Here is a 22,765-nt window from a genome sequence, read left to right on the forward strand (position 1 = left end):
ACCCATCAGTTTGGTTTGTTCGTGGGCTTGCCTTTTAAAATGCGCTTGATTTAATTGGTGAAAGGCATGCTCACGTCATGCCTTTTCCGGTGTTTAGCCCTCCTCTAGCGCCCTGGCCAACTACTGAAAAGATACAAGGTTCGATGTTTTCCGTATGGTTGTGGGACTTCTTTTTATTTTTATTTCGTAGGCAGCGCAATCTCGCTGGGCAGTAATTGAGCGCTTTGCATGACATTGACCCTGTTACATGGATAATTGCACTTACATGGTATAATTGCACTTTGCCGGTTACATGGATAATTACTCTTTTGCCGATATGTTTCACTGCAAGAAAACTTTTGTTTCCTTTTGTGTGTCTGCTTTGCGCTCTTGGCAGCCGTCAGCTCACTTATGTGAAACTGTTTTACTTTTCAGTTTATGTGGCATGAAAAGTCCGGTTAGGAGCTTAAAACGCTAATAGCTCTAACTCTACCAAATGCAAGACCCATTGCATTGCAAATGCTTGTTTCATTTTGGAAGTACTTTTCCATAAATGTATTCCTTGTAGCTTCGTGCTAGTGCATAGGCAGAGCAAAGTTGTGCCATGGGTACTGTATGCACAGTTCGCCCATTGCAGTGAGTATGCGCTACTGCCAATACTAGCTGCTGCACTGGTTCTGTCCTGCACCCGGGACGGGTGGCTCACTGGCACTGCTGAGCTGCTTCTCTCAAGGCCCGACAGGCAGATGGCAGCAGGGAGGGACAGCGTCTCCAGGGCAGCGAACTGAAGAGACAGTAGCGCATGTGTTAACCTCTCTGAACGTAGCTCGTGCCACGTCACCGATAAGTGATAGCAGTTCAGGTCACGTCGCCACGGTGTGAGCGTAGCACAGATCACTTTGCAATTGAGTGAGCGCAGCGTACGTCATGCCGCCAATTGAGTGTCACCCCTGTCCGTGCTACATCTGGGATTGGGTGGGCCAAGGCAGCAGGCAGATAGCAGCAAACTTTTATGGATTGCTGCCTGTTCATTTTCTTTCGATTGCTGTAGTACCGGGCTGGGAAGCAGGACTGAGCTGCAGGACAAGTAGCCAGAACAAGTGTCAGTCCCCAAAATGAGTACCGGTGGAACCCACCTGCTCAAATTAACCACAGTTTCTACCACAGATTTTGCCCTCATGAATGCCTTTCTTTATGACGCAACCTCCAGTTTTTGGTATTCGTTTCTGTGGTTTATACTCATTGCTTTCCCAAAGTTCTGTTGAGGATGATGGTATCATTATCATTATCTCTACTGTTTATGGAATGTCCCGACACCCGAGGTTTTCCTGCCACCAAAATGTAGGAACTACAAGAAATGCTGGCAGAAGACAGACTAACAAAATAAAAAGCTCGTTGAAAGGCTGTTTGTCTAAAGTCCTTTATGAATATTCTTAAAATGTGGACACACATTAGGCCTTAAGAATAATAATAGAGGAACTGTGAGATATACTCCAGCTACGTGGCCCCCATTTGTGTGAAATTATGTATTAGTATGGCTGTATGTTCTACCAATGTGCAACTAAGAAAAGCCGTTAGCCACAGATTTTTGAATACGCAAGGGTTTGAGTCAGTGTATATGAATATATTACTTAATATTATTAAATATATGACTTCTCAGCATTTATGGCAAACATTTAATCCCTTTAACAAAAAATCCATAACATTTTTATCCAACAGCACATATATTTAGTGTTTTTTAGGTCTGCGTTATCTGCAGTTTATGAAGTCCCAAAGAGGGATGTTCTCAGTCAGTAATCTCCAAGTCCATTTGTATGTAGTTTTTTTTGCACAGTCATGCATTGATTAGTGTCTGAGTTATGTTTAGAGTGGGAAATCAGGGAACCACCCTAAGGAAGATCTACCTTTAAGGTTGTGTCCCATGTAAAGGAGGTCGACACGCTTCGGCACATGCAGTCAGTTGAGGAGTGTACCACTGCAACAGGACACCTACTTACAAATGGACTCAATGAGAGTACCCCTCTGTGTGACTTCATAACCTGAAGGTAAGGCAGATGTCTTGATCTCTCCCCCATGAGCCAGAATAGGATCAAGCCACGGCTTCATATAGCATTTTCTGTCAAGGGCATAAGTAAATTGGTTAAGGGGTAGGTGCAGTATATAGTAACACAAACATTGCTGTTCAGCCAAGTTATTGCAGAGATTATTTTTGTTGACCAGGATCAGAAGCCCCTTCAATATAACATCTAATTTTCATCTTATTTATCTCCTTGCTGTATGAGTAAAAGCCTTGTTTTACTCATGCTGTTAATTGTCTGATAATGCAAAGACATTCCTGCATTCCCACAGATTATACCAAGAAGTAATGTCTTGTTGGTTTGCTGTAATCCTGTGTATTTAGTAAATTAGGGTCTCCTTTCCCCTACCTATTAGAGCCTTAATGGGACTGGAAATTACCTTTCTACATTGCTGGATCTTCATTGAGAGTCATAAACGCGGAGAGTAGTTCTTCCCTGCTTTCATGGCTCTCAGAGCACTTTTCATAGATGCATTGTCCATTGAAGTGTCACACACGTTAACTGTGGAATATTTATTAAACTTTCACTCAGGGCAATAAGGAAAATTGCTGCGTTCTGTGAAAGGGAGAGAGCAGAAATGATCCATATTTACAAAGATAGGGAGCATTTCTGCTTTCTCCTTCTGCTGGTGCACTGCGTGCAGCCTAGCACCATCCAGGCACCCTTATACTATGGTACAATGATGGCTGTGTTGAAGGCAGGATTGTTTTTCAGTCGGAAGGGACACATTCCTGCACAAAAACATTTGGCATTTTCATCTTTCTGTGCGTGCTGCAGAATGCAGCACACATGAAAATAGGAAAAAACGAAGAGAAATAAAGATATTTCTTCATGTTACGCCTCACTTTGGAAAGTGTAGGATTTTGACACATTCCCAGGTGCACAAGTGTTTGTAAATCTGGGAATGCTCCAAAATCCATGGGAGGATGCATGGGAGCGCCCATTTTCCACCCATTGAACGCCTTGCTAAGTTAAAATGTAACTTAAAGAAGCACAAGCAGCTACTTTCTGTTACATTTCTTAACAAAGCCACACAGATCAGGTTTTGCATGGCCTTGTAAATATTACTGAAGCCTTTGCGTTGTACTTACATCGCCTTGCGTGAGGCCTCATAAGCATGGGCCACAGTGTGCCTGCGCAGGAAGAGAGCAGAAATGCTCCATTTCTTTGTAAATTTGGAGTCTTTCAGCTCTCTGTCACGCCAGGCAGTGCAGTGTGTTCCCTTGATGCGTTGCGTGAATTAATGGTAAATGTATTTAGAAGGGTGCAATACTGTAGGACATTTCTAGGGGTCACTGGAGCTACAAAACGCCCACACTGAGGGGCATATTTACAAGAGGGTTGTGTCATGTTTGCACCACGCAATGTGGTACATGCGTGACACAAACTCCTAAGTTGGATTTTTGAAGCCACGCAAAGCCACTTTGCATGGCTGAGTGGCTTCAAAACCTGCAGTAACGTAGCGTAAATTGTCACTCTGCCCTGGGAAGGTGTTGCATGTGTGTTTTGATGCATCCCCAGATTTGTAAACCTGGGGATGTGCCAAAATCTTACACCTTCCCAGGGGAGGCTTAATGAAGAGAAATAGATATATTGTGTCTACTTCCTATGTGCAGCACATATGCCTCCCAGGTTTGTTTTTGTGCAAGGGTGGTTGCATTGGCGCTAGGCTGCCAAAGGGGACTAAACATAAGGGAAGGGACAGGAATGCATCTTATTGTGATAAATACAGCTCATTCCTGCCTTTCCCCTGTCACTGCGTGACTTGGCCATAACTAGGGCCATGACTGTATAGGCCTGTACTGTAGGCCATTACTAGAGGTCTATGTACAGGCATTGGCCAGCACCGTGTGTACAGCCCAATACAAGAATATGCACTGATGAAAGTATAAGTAGTGCAAAACCTCAGTTGCCCACAGCCTTTTTTTCAAATCTTCTATCTTAGTATAGGGTTTTCGAAGCAGTCTTTCATTGGGTTCATTTTAAGAAAGGACAGCTGCCTTTTCTCTTTTTTGGGGCGTTTGGTGCCTTATCTGTTTGTCATTGTTTAGAGTCCGTGCACAGAAGGGGTATAACATGCTGCCATGTGTTCTAAATTTCCTTCAAGAGTAACTTTATGTATTTTTTTTTTTAATCACTTTAAATGTCACAAGGGTGTGTTGATACTCATTTCTAAAAATGTAGTTTTCCATTGTTTTTGATTTGGGATTCTTCTCCGATTTTGTGTATATTGCTGTATTCTAAGCCGAACCAGACATTGTGTGGGGTTTTTGGGGGGTTTTGTAGGGTTTATTTTAGTCAATGTTTTTTATGAAGTTATGTTTTTAGCAGCCTGAGCTATGCACACACTATAATGCCATGATAAGTCGACCTGTTTCTGCCAAAGTATATGATCGTGTCTCTCGTGCAGGCTGTTTAATTTCCCATGCTGTGTCAAGCTTCAGGTTGTGTGCACCCAGCGTCTTAACAGTATTTTGAAGTCCCTTCGTTGGTGTCTGGAAGTTCCCCTAGGATGATGTACAGATTGTTTTCTTTGGTTTTATTGTATTTTTCTATACAACACATAGAAGTGTGGGTGTCATAATAGGTTTCGAAGAAACAGCATTGGCAATGCCAATAGTGCTGGCATATAACTGAAAATACAATCCAAACCAGCTGTATGTAAAAATATTAAGGTAAAAATATTAAGGTAAATAAGACCGACCTGCACATATATCATGTCAAAAATATTGCGATAATAAGCACATATAGGTAAGTATAGATTTATTTTTGTCATCTCCATATCCCTTCACTTGATCATAGGTTGTTTGTCGGTGATATAATAAGTGCCGACTGGTATTAGAAACTCAGGGCCAGGTTTGCAAGGACATAGCTCCACAGTGTGCCGTACTTACAAGGTGGTTGTAAATATGCACCTTTCACACGCAGCACTTTGTGTGGAAGGGCCGTTCAGTGGGTGTTGCTGGGGGCGTTCCACAGCAACACCCATTGCATTTTGACGCTGCCAAAGATTTACGAAAAAACATAACTAAGGCAGCGCAAAAAACTAACGCTACCGCAGGGGTGGCATTAACATGGCGTGACAAGGAGAAATGCTGTACACATAGAAAGGTGTCCCTTCCTGCACAAAAACAGTCTCCCCCTCAACTCAGCCATCCTTGCACTATGGTGCAGCAACTTTAGCGCCGGCGCAGGGGAAAACACACGGGGTGCCATATTATCATAAGTACGGCGCATTCCTGTGTTTTAGAAGTAACGCAGCGTGGCACTGCCATGTTTGGCACACAATATCTTGGTAGAAGGACACCAGACCTATTGCATTTACTGAAGTGTGTATCTGTTGTGCGCTTCGACTACTGCCTGAGTGTACAGGGACCTGCAAGGCCTGCTTGCAGTCATTATCATAAAGTGTTTTCAGCTTGGTTAGAGAGCTAGTCTGTGAGGGGTGTGAGAAAGCTTCGGTTTTGGTAGCTCAAGATTACAAGTATGTGAGAGGTACAAGTATGTGAGAGGTTACTTTGTGACTAGCACTCAGTAACGGGTGTGAGAGTGCTTCAGATAGCATCTGACTGCTTTTCTGTGAGGGGTGTGAGTTCTCTTGGAATTTGGGGAGTTTTCTTTTCCTCTATAAGGTGTTCCCAGTTCCCCTTGTGTCTCCTTTGAGGCGGTGGCTCTAGACAAGCTGTGTACACATTTAAAGAAGGGGTTTAATGCCTCATTGACTATGTACGATCTAGAATCCTTGATCAGTAACTGCTGTCAGTCTTCTCTGACCCACCAACCCCCCACACTGATCTCTGAACCCCACATCATTTGCACAACCAATTATGTTCTGGTGTCACCAAGCACTATTAGCACCAGTAAACAGCCTCAGCACCCTCTCCTTGTGGCACTAGACCTTGCAGACATTGACTTTCCCCTGTTAGATTGCCTCCTGCCTCACATGAACGGATGCGCAGCAGTTTCTAGTAGCTGCTGTTCTTAGCCGATCCGGCCCCAATGCACCGAACCTGGGGACACTCCAGCTCCCCTGCATGCAAATACACATTGGGCCAGATTTACTAACATGTTGTGTCATGGTTGCACAACATTTGTTTCACGTCCATTAGGCAAAATGCTAGTAGATATTTACAAAGCCACTCAAGAAGCGATTTGCGCCGCTTTGCGTGACTTTGTAAAAAAAAAAAATGTAAACAGTGCAGCGGCTTGCACTGCATTGAGTTACATTTCCTTATGGGAGGCATTCCATGGGTGGAAGATAGGCATTCCCATATCCACCAATGGATTTCATGCAATCCCAGATTTACAAAGGTTTGTAAACCTGGGATTGCGTGACATCTCTGTGCCTCCCAGAGAATGGCGTAGCAAGAAGAAAAAAAAAATTGCCTCGTTATTTCCTTTTTCTATGTGCCCTGCAATCTGCAACACACATCGAAAGAATAAAACGCCTGGAGAGAATTTTTGTGCAGGGATGTATCCCTTCCTCCACAAAAGCAAATCCCTGTGTAACGCAGGCACCCCTGCACCGCGGTGCATTGGTGCATGTGTTGGTGCTATGCTGCCTGAAGTGCGCCAGTGCAGGGAAAGGGCAAAAATGCACTGTATGATATTATACACAGCACATTTTTGCCCTTTTCTGCAGCAAGGTGGCTTGCTGCCATGTGAAAGTAGGTTAAAAATGCCTATTGCGTGCATGTTTAGTTAAGAGGCCTGTATGGCCATGATGCGTGTGCACTGAGTTTGACAGGAGCAGCTGCTTGCAGTACCTGGCAGGAGCACTATACCGCTCACATACTGGTGCATGCACCCAGGGCTGGCTTTAGCGCTGGTGGCGCCCAGTGCAATAGTCTTTTTGGCAGGTCCCCCCATGACCTTTTTCCTTGGATTCCCTCACTACTGCCTGACAAAGGTGCCCCTCGTCACTCCACAGCTCCTCTCTCACATACATTTCATTTGTTTTAAAGTGCTGATAAAGGCTGACTTCACTAATCCACTCAGCTATCCACATAAAATACAGATCTGTTATTTGTAGCAAGCATATTAATCCCCTGCAGTACTTTATGGTGAATTAAAACTGCCACTAGTGATCTCTCTCTCTAGCAGGAACATTAATCACAAGAGTTATCTTGACATTTTCATTGCTGCCTGGAAGCTGGATGCGCAAGGAATTCTGCAGCAGGTGTTTTAAATCTGAAAGTTATTTCTCAACACAGCGGCCCCCCTGAGGTCAGTGTACCCCCCCCCCAGGTCAGCGCCCAGTGCAGCCGCGCCAGTCTCACCCCCCTAAATCCTGTCCTGCATGCACCTTAGTACCATGCTCATGCCCTAAATATCCACTATGATCTAACAGAGACCCCACCAATGTCTGTCATTGGCCACTGGGATGGAAAGGTGGTGGCCTGGGGCCAGCCGGGCCAAAAGAATACATATTGTGATCAGAGAACAGAACGCAGTAGCTCAGCTGTTCATTTTTGACGCATGAAGCATGTCCCACAGCCCACTCCATACCTTGTCATGTCATTATGTTTGGACGACTTAGCGGGCGTCCTAGGGGTAGACAATAAGTAGCATGTCATACCACACTGAACAAGCCCCCCTGCTGCTAGCACATGCGGCACTGTGTGCTGCTGCTCTTTTTCAGCTGCACCCAGCTCTGAAGATGCTGGCACTTGCAATGGCACAAACGTGATGACAGACAGCAGCAGAGACAGTGGCAAAGTAATGGAGATCAATTGCAATGTATGGGGGGGGGGGTTGTGAACAATGGTTCCAGAGCTCTTGTGGCAATCAGGGTTCATTGGGCTCCACGTGTGACAGCTGGAGTCTTCGCCTCTGGAGTCAGCTACCTGTTGGAGCGCAAGTGAGCCCAGTTGCACCCATTAACAGAGTCAGCCCTTTCCCCTGGACTCCTCAGTGCTTGCAGACGCTCACCCTCTCTCTGCTGAGGGACTCTAGCTCTGGCCTCACATGAACAGCTCTGCAGCAGCTTCTAGCAGAGCTGTGCAATATCCAATGCTTACTTCCAGACGTGAAGGGGGAAGAAACTCAGAACTCCGCAAAGCTCACCAAAGCGCTTTTTAAATCACTGATCAGCCAGTGTATTTCAATTTAAAAGGAAAAATCCTTTCCTTCAAACACTTTTAAATACCAAGCATAAACTTACACATAAATACAATACCAACTAGGCCTCTCCAGCCTCTCATGAACTAGAGATCCGTGTAAGGTCTCCTGTTGTTTCCTAGTGCAAAGTCCCTTCCTATATGGTGCTGTCACAGAATTCACAAAGTAAAATAACTCCCTACTATATTTGTCATAAGTTTATATCATGCAGAGCACCAGTCTGTGTTAACAGTATCTCTTATCAGACATGAGCAATAGAACAGTTTCACATGAGGGAGATAAACAGCTGCTGCCTAATCAAAAGCACACAACAAAGAAAATCAACAGAGAATTGAGCCAAATGACTGTTGCCACCTTAATATTGGGCCCAAAGTGGGCACCAAGTACACACACTTAGACCTTTAACCTCCAGGTAGCGAGCTAGAGGAATCCAAGGCTTACTCATGGAAGTAGTATGGGATAGAAACTCAAATCCCCCAAACCACACAAAAACACTTAAGCAATCAATGCTGAGTTATTCATCTCACTTTTAAAAAGGCAAAGTGCTTTAATTCATACACAACTAAGCAGTAGATGTCATAACATTTGAAGGGGCACTCGTGCAGTGCTACTTGTTTGTAAGTTTTGTTCTGCGCTTGTGGACCTTCATAATACATAGTAAATAGGCACTACGTTTTGCGCTGCATTGTGTCATGCAAGCGTCCACATGCAACTTTGGTAAATCTAGCCCTGTGTACGAAGGCAAGTCACCTTGCTGCACTGCCCTGCGTCAAAGAGAAAGGTCAGGGATGCACCTTATCTTTGCAATACGGTGCATTCCTATCTATTTCCACCACGCTGGTGCCATTTTGGCCGCCTAGGTCCAACGCAGCACCCTTGCACCATGGTGCAAGGTGCCTGCGTTGTAGGCAGAATTGTTTTTGTGCAGGAAGGGGACGCTTCCTGCACAAAAACTAGCCTGGGAGGAATTTTCCCTGTTTCTATGTGTGCTGCAGAAAGAGGAAACAAGGAGAAATAAAAATATTTCTCTGTGCCTCCCCTGCGGAGGCGTAAGGTTTTGGCGCATCCCCAGATGGATTTACAGGCTCTGGTTAATCTTGGGGTTGTCAAAATCCATGTGTGTCGCATGGGAACATCCACTGCAACACCCATGAAACGCACCCCTTGCTCAGAGTAAGGCAACACATCGATTAGCGCTGCCTTACCTTACTTCAAATGGCTTTGTGTGGCCTCATAGATATTGTGGAAGGGTTTGCACTGCCATTGCGTCACTAACTGATGCAACGGTGGCGCAGTCCTCTCAAAAATATGCCCCTAAATATAAAGTTACGCAGGTACACAATGAAAACCAAAACACTTTAATCCCTCCTGAACCAGAGTCCGGTATAAGATGGACTATCATTGTTTAACAATGTACAGCCTCTTCCTATTGTGTTTGTCACTGTGTTCACAACCTAAAACCCCTCCTACTGTATTTGTCATAGGGTTACACCATGCAAAGCTCCTTATTACTGTATTTGACACAGGCCTGTGTTAACAATGTCTCAGTTATGATCAAGGCCAACAAATTATGCAGTTCTGATTTGCACCACTTCCCACATAATCCATCATCTTCTGCATCAATTGTTTCTTGCTCAGACTGATCAATTGTTACTCAATAAACAGCGTCACATGTGGTTCAGCGCAGTGACTGACCCTCTGCAAAAGTTAACTGGTTGTGTTTCAGGTTTTAAACTAGAATTAATAAGGCTAAAATTTCAGCCCAGGTGGTATTATTGTTTTAGATGACAATAAAACAAAATACTACTGCTACAGATTGTGTAGTTCATCTTGTATAATCTTCCTTTTCTTGCCACAAACTTTTGTTGACCCTGACACTTAGGTCTTCATTATGACCCTGGTGGTCACTACACTGCCAGGTTCATGGTCGTGGTCAGACGCCGCCAAAGCGGTGGTCTGACCGTGACATTACAACCGTGGTGAAAGCGCCAAAGTCAGACTGCTGGAACTGCCACTTTTCAGCCACCAGACGGCCTGGCAGTGCCGGCAGTCCCAATCCGCCAGGGCAGCGCTGCTCTCCGCCATTTATTACATGGCAGTTTCACTGCCATGTAAAAGCTGGCGGAGATGGGGTGACGGGGCCCCAGGGGAGCCCCTGCGCTGCCCATGCACTTGGCATGGGCAGTGTGGGGTCACCCTGCCAGCCTCGTCACTCAATTCACTGTCTGCTTTGCAGACAGTGATTTGCACGATGGGTGAGGGTGCACCCGACGCACAACAGCATTACAGCCAGCTCTATTATGAGCCGGTGTCAATGTTGTGTGTTTCCCGCTGGGCCAGCGGGCGGAAACTGCATTTCCGGCCACTGGCCCAGTGGGAAACACATAATAGGGCCAGCGGGAAGGAGACCGCACTGGCGGTCTCCTGACCTGTGGGAGTTTGGCCGATGGCCTTTTCCACCCGCAAAACTCCTAATAAGGGAGTCTCCCACTTGCACCTAATTCCAGTGACCCTAGTTAGAATCGGTGGGATATTTCTTAGGTGGTCTAGCACAATTACTGCCCTATGGTAGGGGTGACTTACAGTGACCTGGTGCAGTGACCTGTAGTGAAAGGGTGCATGCACCCTTTCACTCAGGCTGCAATGGCAGGCCTGTAGATACTCTTTGCATGGGCTCCCCCTGGGTGGCATAATATATGCTGCAGCCCATGGGGAACCCCTAGTACCCCAGTGCCCTGGGTACCTGGGTATCATATACTAGGAACTTACAAGGGGGCACAAGTATGCCAAATGTGGGGTGTGTGTGGTCCAAGCAACTAAATTTAAAGGGAGAGTCACTGGGGTCCTGGTTAGCAGGATCACAGTGAACACAGTCAAACACACTGACAACATGCAAAAAGTGGGGTTACCATGCCAGAAAGAGGGTACTTTCCTACAGGGCAGCGCAGCGAAGCAGGTCATCTTTCTGCTGTGACCTACGCGAAAGTAAAAAGGCAGGAATGCACTGTATTTATGCAATACAGTGCATTCCTGTTCTTGCCCACTATGCTGGTGCAAGGGTTCCTGTGGGGTTTGCAGTATTGTTTTTGTGCAGGAGGGTGCACCTTCCTGCATAAAAATAATCCTGAAAGAATTTTCCTCTTTCTATGTGTGCTGGAAAGAAGAAATACAGTTATTTCTCCACGTTACAGCTGACCTTGGGAGGTGTACGATGTTGGTGCATTCCCAGGTTTATTTGGTTTTGTAAATCTGGGGAAGCATCAAAATCCTTGGTTGTTGTGCGAGAACACACACCGCAATGCAGATGGAATTCCTCCTAAGCACAGATTAAAGCAACACAGCGAGTTGCGCTGGCTTGCCTTACTCTATATCTATGAGGCCTTTCAAAGCCATGCAAGGTGGCTTTGTGTGGCCTCATAGATTTGATTTTGTAGTTTGCGCCACTAGAGCATCAAAAAAAGTGACGCTCCAGAGGCGTAAGAGGCTCATTAAGATGCCCTTGTGTATATACGGTTTGCATCTAAATCAAGGGTGGTGGCATGAGAATGGTTGCCCTATTGATGCAAAATAATGCAGAGCAACTCAGGGTGACTTTCCAGGACAAGAAAGGTTAGCGCTGCAAAGTAAATTATTTATTAAAACTGCCCTGGTTTACGTCACTTTGCACCAGAGCTGCGTTTTGTTAAATCTGCTCCAAGCGGACTGAGCCAAAGGTCCCTTTTCTTTGCTGCTTTTATAAATTTTGTTTTATTATGAGTATTAGCACTGAAATATAAGGGGCAAAAGTATTAAAAAGTCACGCAGTGTAGCACTGCATGACAGGGAAAAGACAGGAGTGCGTTGTATCTAACATTATGGCCCATATTTATAATTTTTTTTCCTTGCTTTTGCATAATTTTTTGATGCAAAAATGGTGCAAACTTACAAAATATAATTGTGATTTGTAACTTTGAGCTGCATTTGCGTCACAAAATGACGCAAAAGCGGCGCAAACAAAGTATAAATATGGGCCTATATGTCAAGTTCCTGCTTTTTCCCAGTGCTGGCACACAATATGCTGCCTAGCACAATGTGCTGCCTTGCACCATGGTGCAAGGGTGTCTGCGCAGTAAGCAGGATTGTTTTGTGCAGGAAGTGTCACCTTCCTGCACAAAAACAATCCCTTGCAGCATTTTCCTCCCCCTATGTGGCTTGCAGAATGTAAATACATAAGAGGTAAAAACGAGGAAAAATAAGTATATTTCTCCTCGTTACGCAACACCTGAAGCGGTATAGCAGTTTTGGCGCATTCACAGGTCCACCATTAATGGTAAATCTGGAAATGTGTTGAACAATTTGTGGGTGTTGCATGGGGACACCCATACAACACTCATGGACCGCCTCCCTGGGGCAGAGTAACGGAACACAGCTATTTACGCTGTGTTGCAATACTATAGATTTATCAAGCTACACAGGGCCACACAAGGTGGCCTTGCTTGGCTTGATTAATCACATTTTAAGGGTTGCATCGCTTTTGCACCCTGTTGCACGGGGCAAAAGCGACACAACCCTTTAATAAATTTGCCCCTAAGCAGGTAGCAGGCTGAATGCTGTCCCATAGGCAGTAACTAGAAGGCATGTTTACTAATATTTCACTCAAGGCAGCACAGTAAGTGAAATTGCTGCAACGCATTGTTTGAAGAGAGCAGAACTACACCATATTTTCAAAGATATTGGCACAGTTGTACTCTCTCTAGTGCCGGCACATTTGTGACTGCCTAACACAACGCAGGCACCCTTGCGTCATATCACAAGGGTGCCTGTGTTGCGTTCAGGATAGTTTTTGTGCCGGAAAGGACAACTTTGTGCACCAAAACTATCCTTTGGGGCTATTTTCTCTTTGTATGTCTGCTTCAGAATGCAGCTCACATGCAAAGAGGAAAAAAACGAGGAGAAATAAAGATATATTTTCCCTTGTTGCATCACCCTCAGATTGGCACAAACACATGTCTACAAGTCTTTGTAAATATTTACAATATTTGCCTCAAAACACATGAATAGATGCACAGGAATGTCCATGTATTCCCATATAATGCCTACCTGACGCAAGGTAACACAAGGCAGTGCTGTGGAACCTCCTAATTTACCGTCAATTCACACCACACTGGCCCTGGGCCAAGTAAGAAGTCGACTCTTGCGTGCAGCCTTGAAGAAAGCAAAGTGGATTTGTGAGGAACAGACAGCTGCATTTCCACGTTCCCTTTGTTAGATTTCAGAGTGTCGGTCACACCACACAACTCCACACCCAACACCAGAATACCAGAAAGATGACATGCCCGTGTACCATGGCTATAGTCTTACATTGTTGTGTCCTTAGGCCATTACCGTACTTTTAAGCCTCCTTTTCAGAAGGAGCTTTGAAATACGACTGCTTCCAGGAGGTACAGAAATAAGAGGAAGCTTTAAATGTTTAAATAACCTTAGGCAGGCTAAACATCGGGCTGATGTATCAAAGGGTTTTTCCCATTCAGGCCCAGATTTAGTAATCTTTTGCGATGCCCTCTGTTGCACAATTTGACACAGGACTTCGCAAAGGCTTATTTGTGAATTGCAAAGTCAGACAAGGTCTGATTTGAGACCTAGAGTGGGTTTATTAAAAAAGTGACACAAACAGCAACTTGCACAGAATTGCATTACATTTTTTAGTGGTAGGCATTTCATGGGTGGAGCATGGGTGTTCAGTACATCTACCCATGGATTTCACGCAATTCCACATTTCCTAAGGTTTGCAGAGCTGAAATTGTGTGAAATTGATTCACCTAGCACAGTGAGGAATATTGAGGAGAATTATGTTTATTTCTTCTCGCTCTATTCTCTTTCCTCTGAAGCACACATAGACAGAGAAAGAGAAATCTGCCTCTTTGGATTGTTTTTGTGCTGTAAGGTGTCCCTTCCTGAACAAAAACAAATCTGTCTGCAACTCCGGCACCATTTCACCATGGTGCAAGGGTGTTTGCACTGGCGCTAGGCATCAACAAGTGCGCCGCTGCTGGGAGAGAGCTGAGGAGGGTTATATCTTGGTACTTATATGGAGCTTTACAGCTCGCACCCCCTTCACGCAACACAGCAAGTTTGCTTGCTGTCCTCTATTGCGTGAACTTTTGATACATCTGTCCTTACTTGAGTAAAGGGGTTTGTACATATCAGGCCTTACGCTTCCTTATTTCCCCTTTGGTCTGACTCTTCTGCTTCGAAGTGTAAGCGCTTAGCATTGCTGATTTTGGGCCTGATTTATACTTTTTTAGTGCCGCATTTGCGTCACGGCGCAAACTTACAAAACTATTATATTTTATAAGTTTGCGCCGCTTTTGCGTCAAAAAAGGACGTAAATGCCCTTTGTGTTAACATTTATCTGCTTATGTTGTCCATCGCACTACCCTCGCTTACCATGGTTATTAGAGTGATGTTCTTGGGTGTACTACTGAGGTGCTCGTATTATACACGATACTGATTTAAATTAAGTCGTTTTTCTTAGGTTTATTATTTATATAATCTTTTTTAAACTGGATTATTAGGCTTTTTTCTATGTAGAAAGCCAGTCAAAAATTGGTTAGCAACTGGTCTTCACCGCCACACTAAGTGCAAGTGAAGCCCAGTGTCAATTCAATGACAAGACCGGAGGCTAACGATTATGCATACCTCATGATTACTATCGATACATAGACACGGAATTTGTTCCCTAAGACTGTTACAACATCAATGCTGAATTTTTCACCAGGCGGGATGGCACTGCGAAGATGGAGTATTTTGTTGCTTTATATTGAAAATATTGAGAAATATCTTTAATGATTTCTCAAACGAAGAGACATTACTGATACTGTGCAAAGGATTGTGGGTATTCTTATTGTCCAGCCCAAGCCCTGCGTGAGCTGATCTGCCTCTCCCCTCCCATAAGGGCGGGGTTTCGTGACGTCGCTGTGCACGCAGCCAGTGCTCCAGCACTGTCTGAAGAGAGGGGCGTGGCCGTGCAGCAGCTGCTTTGCGCTGAGAGACCAGACTCGGCGCACCGCTCGGGCTTCTTGGCGCGCAATGCTCGCTCCTGCTGATGTTCTTGCTGCTATGCATGATTTATAACCGGCAGAGCACAGGATTATGAAGCTAGCACACTGCTTTTGTCATAGAGATCCTTTTTAGGACTGGCGGAGACTTTCTGTTTTTAATAGAAATATTTATACTGTAGGTATTTGCAGAGGCTTTCGGTCAGCCCTCTTCATCCATTGGCCTGCTGTAGTGTGATTCACGTGCTTGCTGTGGGAAATTGGGTTGAAGGGGGGGGCACTCTCACCAGGCAGCAACCACAATCCTTGGGGTGGAGCCGCAACCAAACCCCCAAATTAACCTGTGCCCAACCCTCTGATAGCTTGGAACAGAGCAGTCAGGATCAACTTAGAGGCAATGTGTAAAGAAGTTTTGCAGCATTTTCGACACCAATAAAGTGAAAACAAGCACAAGAATCATCCTAAACCAATTTAGAAAAATAGAGTAAAATGTAATAACTAAGTTGACACCAAAATGAGAAAAATGCAATTAGTACACTGGAGATATGTCATTTTAAGGATTTAAGTAAGTAAAAGCACAAACAGTGGCGTAACAAAGGCCCTGGCAATCCCCGCAGTGCGGGTGGTCCCTGAGCACCCTCTGCACAGTCCCCTGCCCTGGGAGCTCCGGAGTGAGTCTGGATGGGTGACCCTCCACGTACATTGCAGGGGGGGCCATTCATGTTTTCTTACACCACTGAGCACAAATTTCCACTCTCGGCTATCTGGTCTTGTGAGACTGGGTGAAAGTCACACGTTCAGGCCAACCGCAATGCAGCGTGGGCCGGATACAGGGACCAGGTTAGTCCCACTGAAAGAGTTACCTTCAAAGCCCAGCGCAAGACTTCTGTTTGTGATGGAATGGGCCAAAAAGATCAGGAATAATGTTGTGGTTGGTCGCCAAGAGAACGTCGGGTGTCAGATGGTCGTCTCTTTAGTGTGAAGTTCCTGTCGGAATTGCAGATGGTTGTTACTGGAGCTTTGCCTTGGCAGCCCTGCAAGCTTTTGTGGTGCAAAGTGCAGTTCTCGTGTTGCTGGGTTCATTTGGCAGTCGCTGTAGCCTGAAGAGCCGGGTTTATAGAAACTTTGCGTTGGCAGGTGGTGCAGGCAGCACATACTTGGCACAAACAAATTAAGAGTTTTTCACTTTCACTACATTTAAAACTTGTCCTACCTTTTAAACATATTCTACTCTGCCCTGTGGGCTGTTTAGAAACTGCTCTGGGAAAACCTATTCGTATTAAATAGAAAGGTTTGAAATGGCAGTCTAAAACTGCACACCCAGACTCTGCAATGGCAGGCATGAGAGATGTTTGAAAGGCTAATTAAGTGGGTGGCACAATCCGGGCTAAAGCTCACTAGTAGCATTTTATTCACTAGCCCTGGGAGGAAGTAGTGCCATATTACTGGGGACACACATCTACAGTAACTGTGCCAGTTGGGAAGAAACCGATGTTACCATGTTTTAAGGATTGAGCCCACACACTTTACTATGGGTTAGCAGTGATAAAGTGCACAGAGTCCAAAAGACCAACAAAAACTGGTTCAGAAAACCTGAGGGTGAAGGCAAAATGTTTGGGCATGAACCTGCTGAGAGGGACCAAGTTCAACTTTTGCACTTTCCAAGTTCAACATTTGCACTTTATATAGCATGCAGCAAAGGATCCGCTCAATTCACCCATTGGCTTACCTGACTGTGAGTGATGGCATTCTGCTCTTGCAAAATGTGCATGTCCGCACAACCAGTGCTCGGGACTATGACTGCAATTTGTCCTTTCACCAAAAAATGCTTGGAGTTGGCACTAGGATGCATTTATTTACTTTGACCAAGTCCAGTTCATAAATGTTGGCTTCTGTTTCAAAACTGTCTTGTGATGCTGGTGCAGGCAGACCATTAAAAATGTAAACAGCTCCTGCTTGCTCGCAAGACTGCCTTGCTCTTGTACTGGAGCAGCAGAATCTCAACAGTTGTTCTTACTTTTGCCACTTCAAATAGGAGTTTCACGCTTGCCTCCATGCCACTTGGGGCTTTGTAATTGGATTTGCTCATGCCACTGCCTGCTGATCTAGGGATGTTTTAGGGCACGGGCAAAGCGGACAATTGCAACCCTGCCAAGTGTCACTCATCATGAGTTAGACTGATGCATTCTGGGAGTTTTCCTCGCATTACCGTAAGGTGTCAGAATACTCACACATTTCAGCTGCTGAGGCGACAGTATGTCCTGTATTCATAACACAACCTCTTGCACCTGATTCTTGTTCCTGCCTCCTGCTCGGTCATGCAGTCAGTGGGTAGGACGTCCCGTTGAGTGCTGATGGCCCTGACCACGGGTGGGGAACACACAGATTTCCCTCATCTGCCAGCTCCCGGAAATATTTGCCCTTCCCACTGCACCTCATAGAAGCAGCCAGAGGCTTCCTGTTTGCTGTGGTGCCTCTCCATCAGCCCCTTGCTGCCTACGTCCTAACATCCAGCTGCCAAAGGCTGACCCGGCCTCACCCTTTGCAAGTGAGGACGTCACCCAGTGCTGCATTCTCCTGAAGTTTTGAATATCACAGATGAGGCTGGTTGGTGTCTGCATAATGCTGCAAAGAACACTGGCGGGTCTCTGGGGTACACATCTGTAGAGATTGCATGTGTAAATTATATGGTTTATTAATTATAAAAGCACTGGGTCTGTAATATTGGTCACATTGATTTGCTAATGTTATTGGATTTGTAAAGCACGCAAATGGCAATCGGTGTCTTGATGATAGTGTCGTGAAGCTCATGTCTTTTGTGATACATGCTCAATAAGGGTTATAATTCTTAGTGTGACAGGAATCACAGCAGAAGGGTAAACAAAGGAGAGACCTAAATCTATGCCGAAAAGAGCTACATTTTTAGTTGTTTCCTAAAGGTAAGGAGATTGGACTGAGCTCTAAGATAATCGGGTAGAGTATGCCACCATTTAGTGGTTGCATGGGAGAACCTCCTTCCTCCCCAATGAGTTTTGTTGACTCTGGGAATGATTACCTGTCTGGCAGTACTGGATTGTAAGGTATGGTTAAGGGTGGTGTACCATCAAAATATCTTTAGGAGGAAATTACTCCTGTCTGATGCCCGGCTTTATGGGCCCAGCAAAGTGCCTTGAATTTAATTTGGGCTCTGACAGGAAGCCAGTGCAACTGTCTTTGGCCCCTAAAGACCTCTACAAAGGGTGGTTTTGGCTTAAAAGCACTCATCAGGGCCATGTTTCTTTAATTGGTGCCAAAAGGATTGGGTTTAATGCAAAAATGCTTTTACTGAAGTGTGGGTTTCTCTTTCAAGAAGCCTTTGTTTGTAAATTGACATTTTATCGCACACAGGACATCATGCAGAATAACAATGACTTTACAGAAAGGGATACAGCTCATATTACTGTGCCAAAGAAATTTGGAGACCAGTGTTTTGCATCTCTTCCACTGACTGCTTGTGCTTCTGTGTCTGAGCATTGTGAGGGTCAAAATTTGAAGATATGTCAACGCTTGAGATTTGAACCATTCGACACACCCCTGCTCCTCACATCAGCCCCATCCAACCGTGGTCACAGCTATGAAAAGCAGGACAGAAATAAAACTGCAGCGATGTGGGTGTTAGTACCTGTCTGCAAAGTGTCAACTTATAGGCACTTTGACACCCCTGATCGTACCAGGACTGTGCCGGAGAGCAATAAACAAGCCTCCCTGGTGAAGAAACCGGGAGAGTGGAAAAAACAAAGGTGATGAAGCTTATGCTCGCCATGCCATTCCAGTTTGGACCCAGCCATATGCAAATCAGTCTTGACCCTGCTCCCCATGGTGAACAGTCTAGCATGAACTGTCAGGCCAGGTCCTTTTTTGACCACAAACAAGCATCCTGGGACCAGCCTCGGGGTATCATCTCTCATCACCCAGGCTAGCTTAAATATGGTGGCAAAGCAAGCACAGAACCCATGCCTGGGCATACCATTCCCATTTATGGCGACAAATGCAAAAAGAACAGATGATGGATGATTGACATCAGCTGAACTTTGTTTTTTCAGGTAGGGGTAACAGCATCTGACTGTTTACTTGTGCAGTGATGCAGTTTCTTCAACCTCTTTATTTTATGTCAGAATTTCTTTTTGGGTGTTTTCCCTTAGAGCAATTAGAGTGTTCTGCTCCAGGCTTAGCTTTTCTCAATCGATCTCCCTGATGCTTATGTGTTTTTGTGCAAACACTCCTGATCATAGAGTGGCCCATGTACCCAACATTATAATGTATTTAAAAGCTGCCTAGATGTGGCTTTTGGGCATGCGGTTTGCCTGAGGCCTAACTTCCATTTTATGCCAGTTTGCCACTTTAAACTGTTCAGGAAGGTCTGCAATGTGCACCAAAGCAGAGTTATTCACGTGTTCAGCGTCAACCACTAATTCTAGGAATACATCTCAGCACAGATGAAAAAATAACCTTCAAAGCACATTCTGAAGTATGCCTGTAAATAATACATGTTAGTAGCACATAACAATGATAAATAATGAACTTAGTTTGGAAAATGAAGCCTATTTTCATGGATGCTGCTTAAGCTCTTAGAAAACGTGAAGTATTCGGGTTGATGCCTTATTTGGGGGTTCATGTCAGCTATTTCTGAATAATCTGGTTCTGGATGGCTATATTTGCTTATCAATTTAGTATCGGTACGAATACAGCCTACCACAGAAGGACCAGCCCCTGTATGTTTTTAGCATAATTCTTCTCTATGTACAGTATCCATGCCCTCTAGTTTCAGGTGAACTTAGGACCTTATTTACAAGGCCTTTGCATTACTGTTGCATCTTTTTTTGATGCAGCAGTGGCGCTAGCAGTGCTTTAGACTGCTCCAAATATGCAAACTGACGCATTGGACCCAATGCGTCAGTTTGTAAACCCTTGTGTTACATTATACATGCGCCAGGTATAATTGAATGCAGGGTAGGCATTTCCACGGGAAAAGCCACGCAGAACTGGCAGAGTGAAATTTACAACATTTCAGTGTCTCATTCTGTGACTTCACTGCATCAGAATATTACTGCTTGCTCAGAGCAGGCATAAAACTGATGCATGGCCTTTTTATATGGGGGGGCTCCTCGCATTTGTGGACTAGTGTCATTTTTTGCACTAGTCCAGCAATGTGTGAGTTTAGCACCAACAGATGCATCCGAATTTCAGACGCATCTGTGAAAACGTGTGCCATGGAGCTCTGTATTGTAAATACAGCACATCCCTGGCATCGTGATAGGATTGTAGGGCAGCACAGGAAATCTGGAGCATCAGGGCTGATGCGTCAGATTCTTGTAAATGAAGCCTTTAATTTGAAGATGTCACCATGGCACTTTGTTTCTCCGCAGGTTAATTCTCTGTGGTGATGTGAGTCACCTTTTGAAATTGCTCTTTGCTGCTGTAAATTCATCTGTGACTCCTGCTATAGTCTATTCAACTGTCAGGATTGCTGGGCTGCCAGCCTTCGTGGCCCTCTACTGTTGTAGTTCCGCAGGTGGGCACTGGAAATTTTCAAGCATCGTTTTTTGGGTCTCATCTTAGTTCCAAGGCATGTTAGTGAATTTTTTTAGGGCACCTTGCACCCCTGCCCCTCTGCCTTCTATTTATGACACCGCACCCATGTCATTGGTGTTCCTCTCTCTGCACCTCTTTCAGTGGGGGAGGGTACTTATCCACAAAGGGAAGTCGGCTAGGACCTCGTGTGTGGTGAGTGTACTCCCCAACTAACGTCACCTCACATAAGGCACAGCTGGTGTCATTCAATCAGCAGTGACATTGTGTCCAATTCAGAAAACTGGCAGAGGAAAAAGTCAGAAATTTACTCCTGTTAAGTATTTGTTAGAAGTAAATATGCACCTCTTTGACATTCATAAAGACTAGCAGGAGCATTCCAGCATGTCTAGGCAAATCATAGATGTTCAAGACAACTCAAATACATATTTATTTCAAACTGTAGCAGGAGAACAGTTTACTCATAAAGAACATTGATGCAAATGGGTGTTGTGGGTTACAGAACAAAGATGGGTGAATTGTAAATAACCTCCCCTTTTCGTCTTCTTCTCGTCCACAGGTGGATGGACTGTCTGTTCCAAGGGATGCTGGACACCCCTTCTACCCTTTCAGTGAGCCCTTCTAGTGATTCGGGTCAGGAGCTGATGCATTGACCAGCAGCTGTTTCCTTATCTACCACCTATATCTTGAATACAGAAAGAAATTCAGTAAACACAACAGTCTCTGTGTCTTTTTTTATTTCTGATAATCAATTGATAAAAACAAACAATAATTTCAAGGCCGATTTGAATGATCTACCACATATCCATTGCTTACAAATAGGATTTCAAAAACCATGCTCATTTCAACTATCTATGCCAAAATTTGCAATCCAAAAATATATACTGATGTCGCACCAGCTAAGGAATATTTCAAATTCACCTGTAGCATTTTATAAAATTGTATTGTTCAAGCACTGAACCCTCCACATTAAATAGGCCCACATGGTAGACAGCTTTCTAGTCTGCTGTTGTTTTCATGTAAGAATTTGAATGGCAGGATTTCCTGAAGTCCAGATCCTGCAGTGACCACACTGGGTTGTCCTTATGCCGTGGCGGCACACTTTGTGTGACACATAGCAGATTTTCGCAGCGCCAGCCCTGCAGATGACACTTTCAATTGTTGACACAGATTTACAAACCTGTCAAGCAGTGCGCACCCAAAGTTGCTGCACTGCGTGACAGGGAGCAAGCAGGAAAGCGCCATATCTACAGACATATGGCACTATCCTTCACTCTCAGTGGTGTTGGTGCACAATCAGACTGCCAGACACCATGCACGCACATTTGCACTATAGACTCTGCATGTGTCTAGCATGGGTTTTGTATTATAAGTGCATCCTTCCATTAAAAATACAGTGCTTAATTAAATTTAAGGCTTTTCCCACTTTGGATGTGTGCAGTGTAGAGTGCAGCACACATGCAAAGTGGGAAAGGTTAGGAGCAATTAAAAAAAATCTCCTTTTTAACACCTGCTTACAAGTGACATTAATTTTTGCCACAAAACCCTGTCTACTGTTTTTAATAGATAGGGCTTTGCATCAAAAATCTTGTGTGATTAGGTAGGAAGGTCCATGTACTATCCTTGGAACACCCCCTTGACGCAGAGTAAAGCAAAGCAGCTGAACTGAAGAAATGGGTGCCGGGTCCCCTTATGATTCTCGCCCATTGTTGTCAAACTTAAACCACAACAACCTGATTAAGTGCGAATCTGTATGGCTATGCAGCTCCCAAATGTCTCCGCGTAGGAGGAACATCATCTGACTCTGAGAACCCTGGTGGATAAGGAGTATGGCTCTAAGTAGTTCTCAAAAGTTGATCTTTCTTAAGGCTGCTTCCAGCAGCTGCTAGGCTATATACACAATCACCTTCTCGATGCACCTTGGATTCTGCCACCTAACCAAATGGAACTTTGGGATCTCCAGTGTGACTGAGGGCTTCCAAA

General features: G+C 44.8%; 1 protein-coding gene across 3 annotated transcripts in view; it reads left to right on the forward strand.

The window, feature by feature from the left end:
• AKR1A1 (aldo-keto reductase family 1 member A1) overlaps window positions 1-21,499 on the forward strand; it is a 206,332-nt gene extending 184,833 nt beyond the window's left edge. For all 3 annotated transcript variants that reach the window (XM_069232846.1, XM_069232844.1, XM_069232845.1), the window contains one exon: window positions 21,342-21,499. In XM_069232846.1, the coding sequence (XP_069088947.1) occupies window positions 21,342-21,407 (66 nt within the window). In that variant the 3' untranslated portion in view covers window positions 21,408-21,499. The remainder of the gene's footprint in view (window positions 1-21,341) is intronic.
• The last annotated feature ends 1,266 nt before the right edge of the window (window positions 21,500-22,765 follow it).

The sequence above is a fragment of the Pleurodeles waltl genome, chromosome 4_2, assembly GCF_031143425.1.
Source record: "Pleurodeles waltl isolate 20211129_DDA chromosome 4_2, aPleWal1.hap1.20221129, whole genome shotgun sequence".
Classification (NCBI taxonomy): Eukaryota; Metazoa; Chordata; class Amphibia; order Caudata; family Salamandridae; genus Pleurodeles; species Pleurodeles waltl.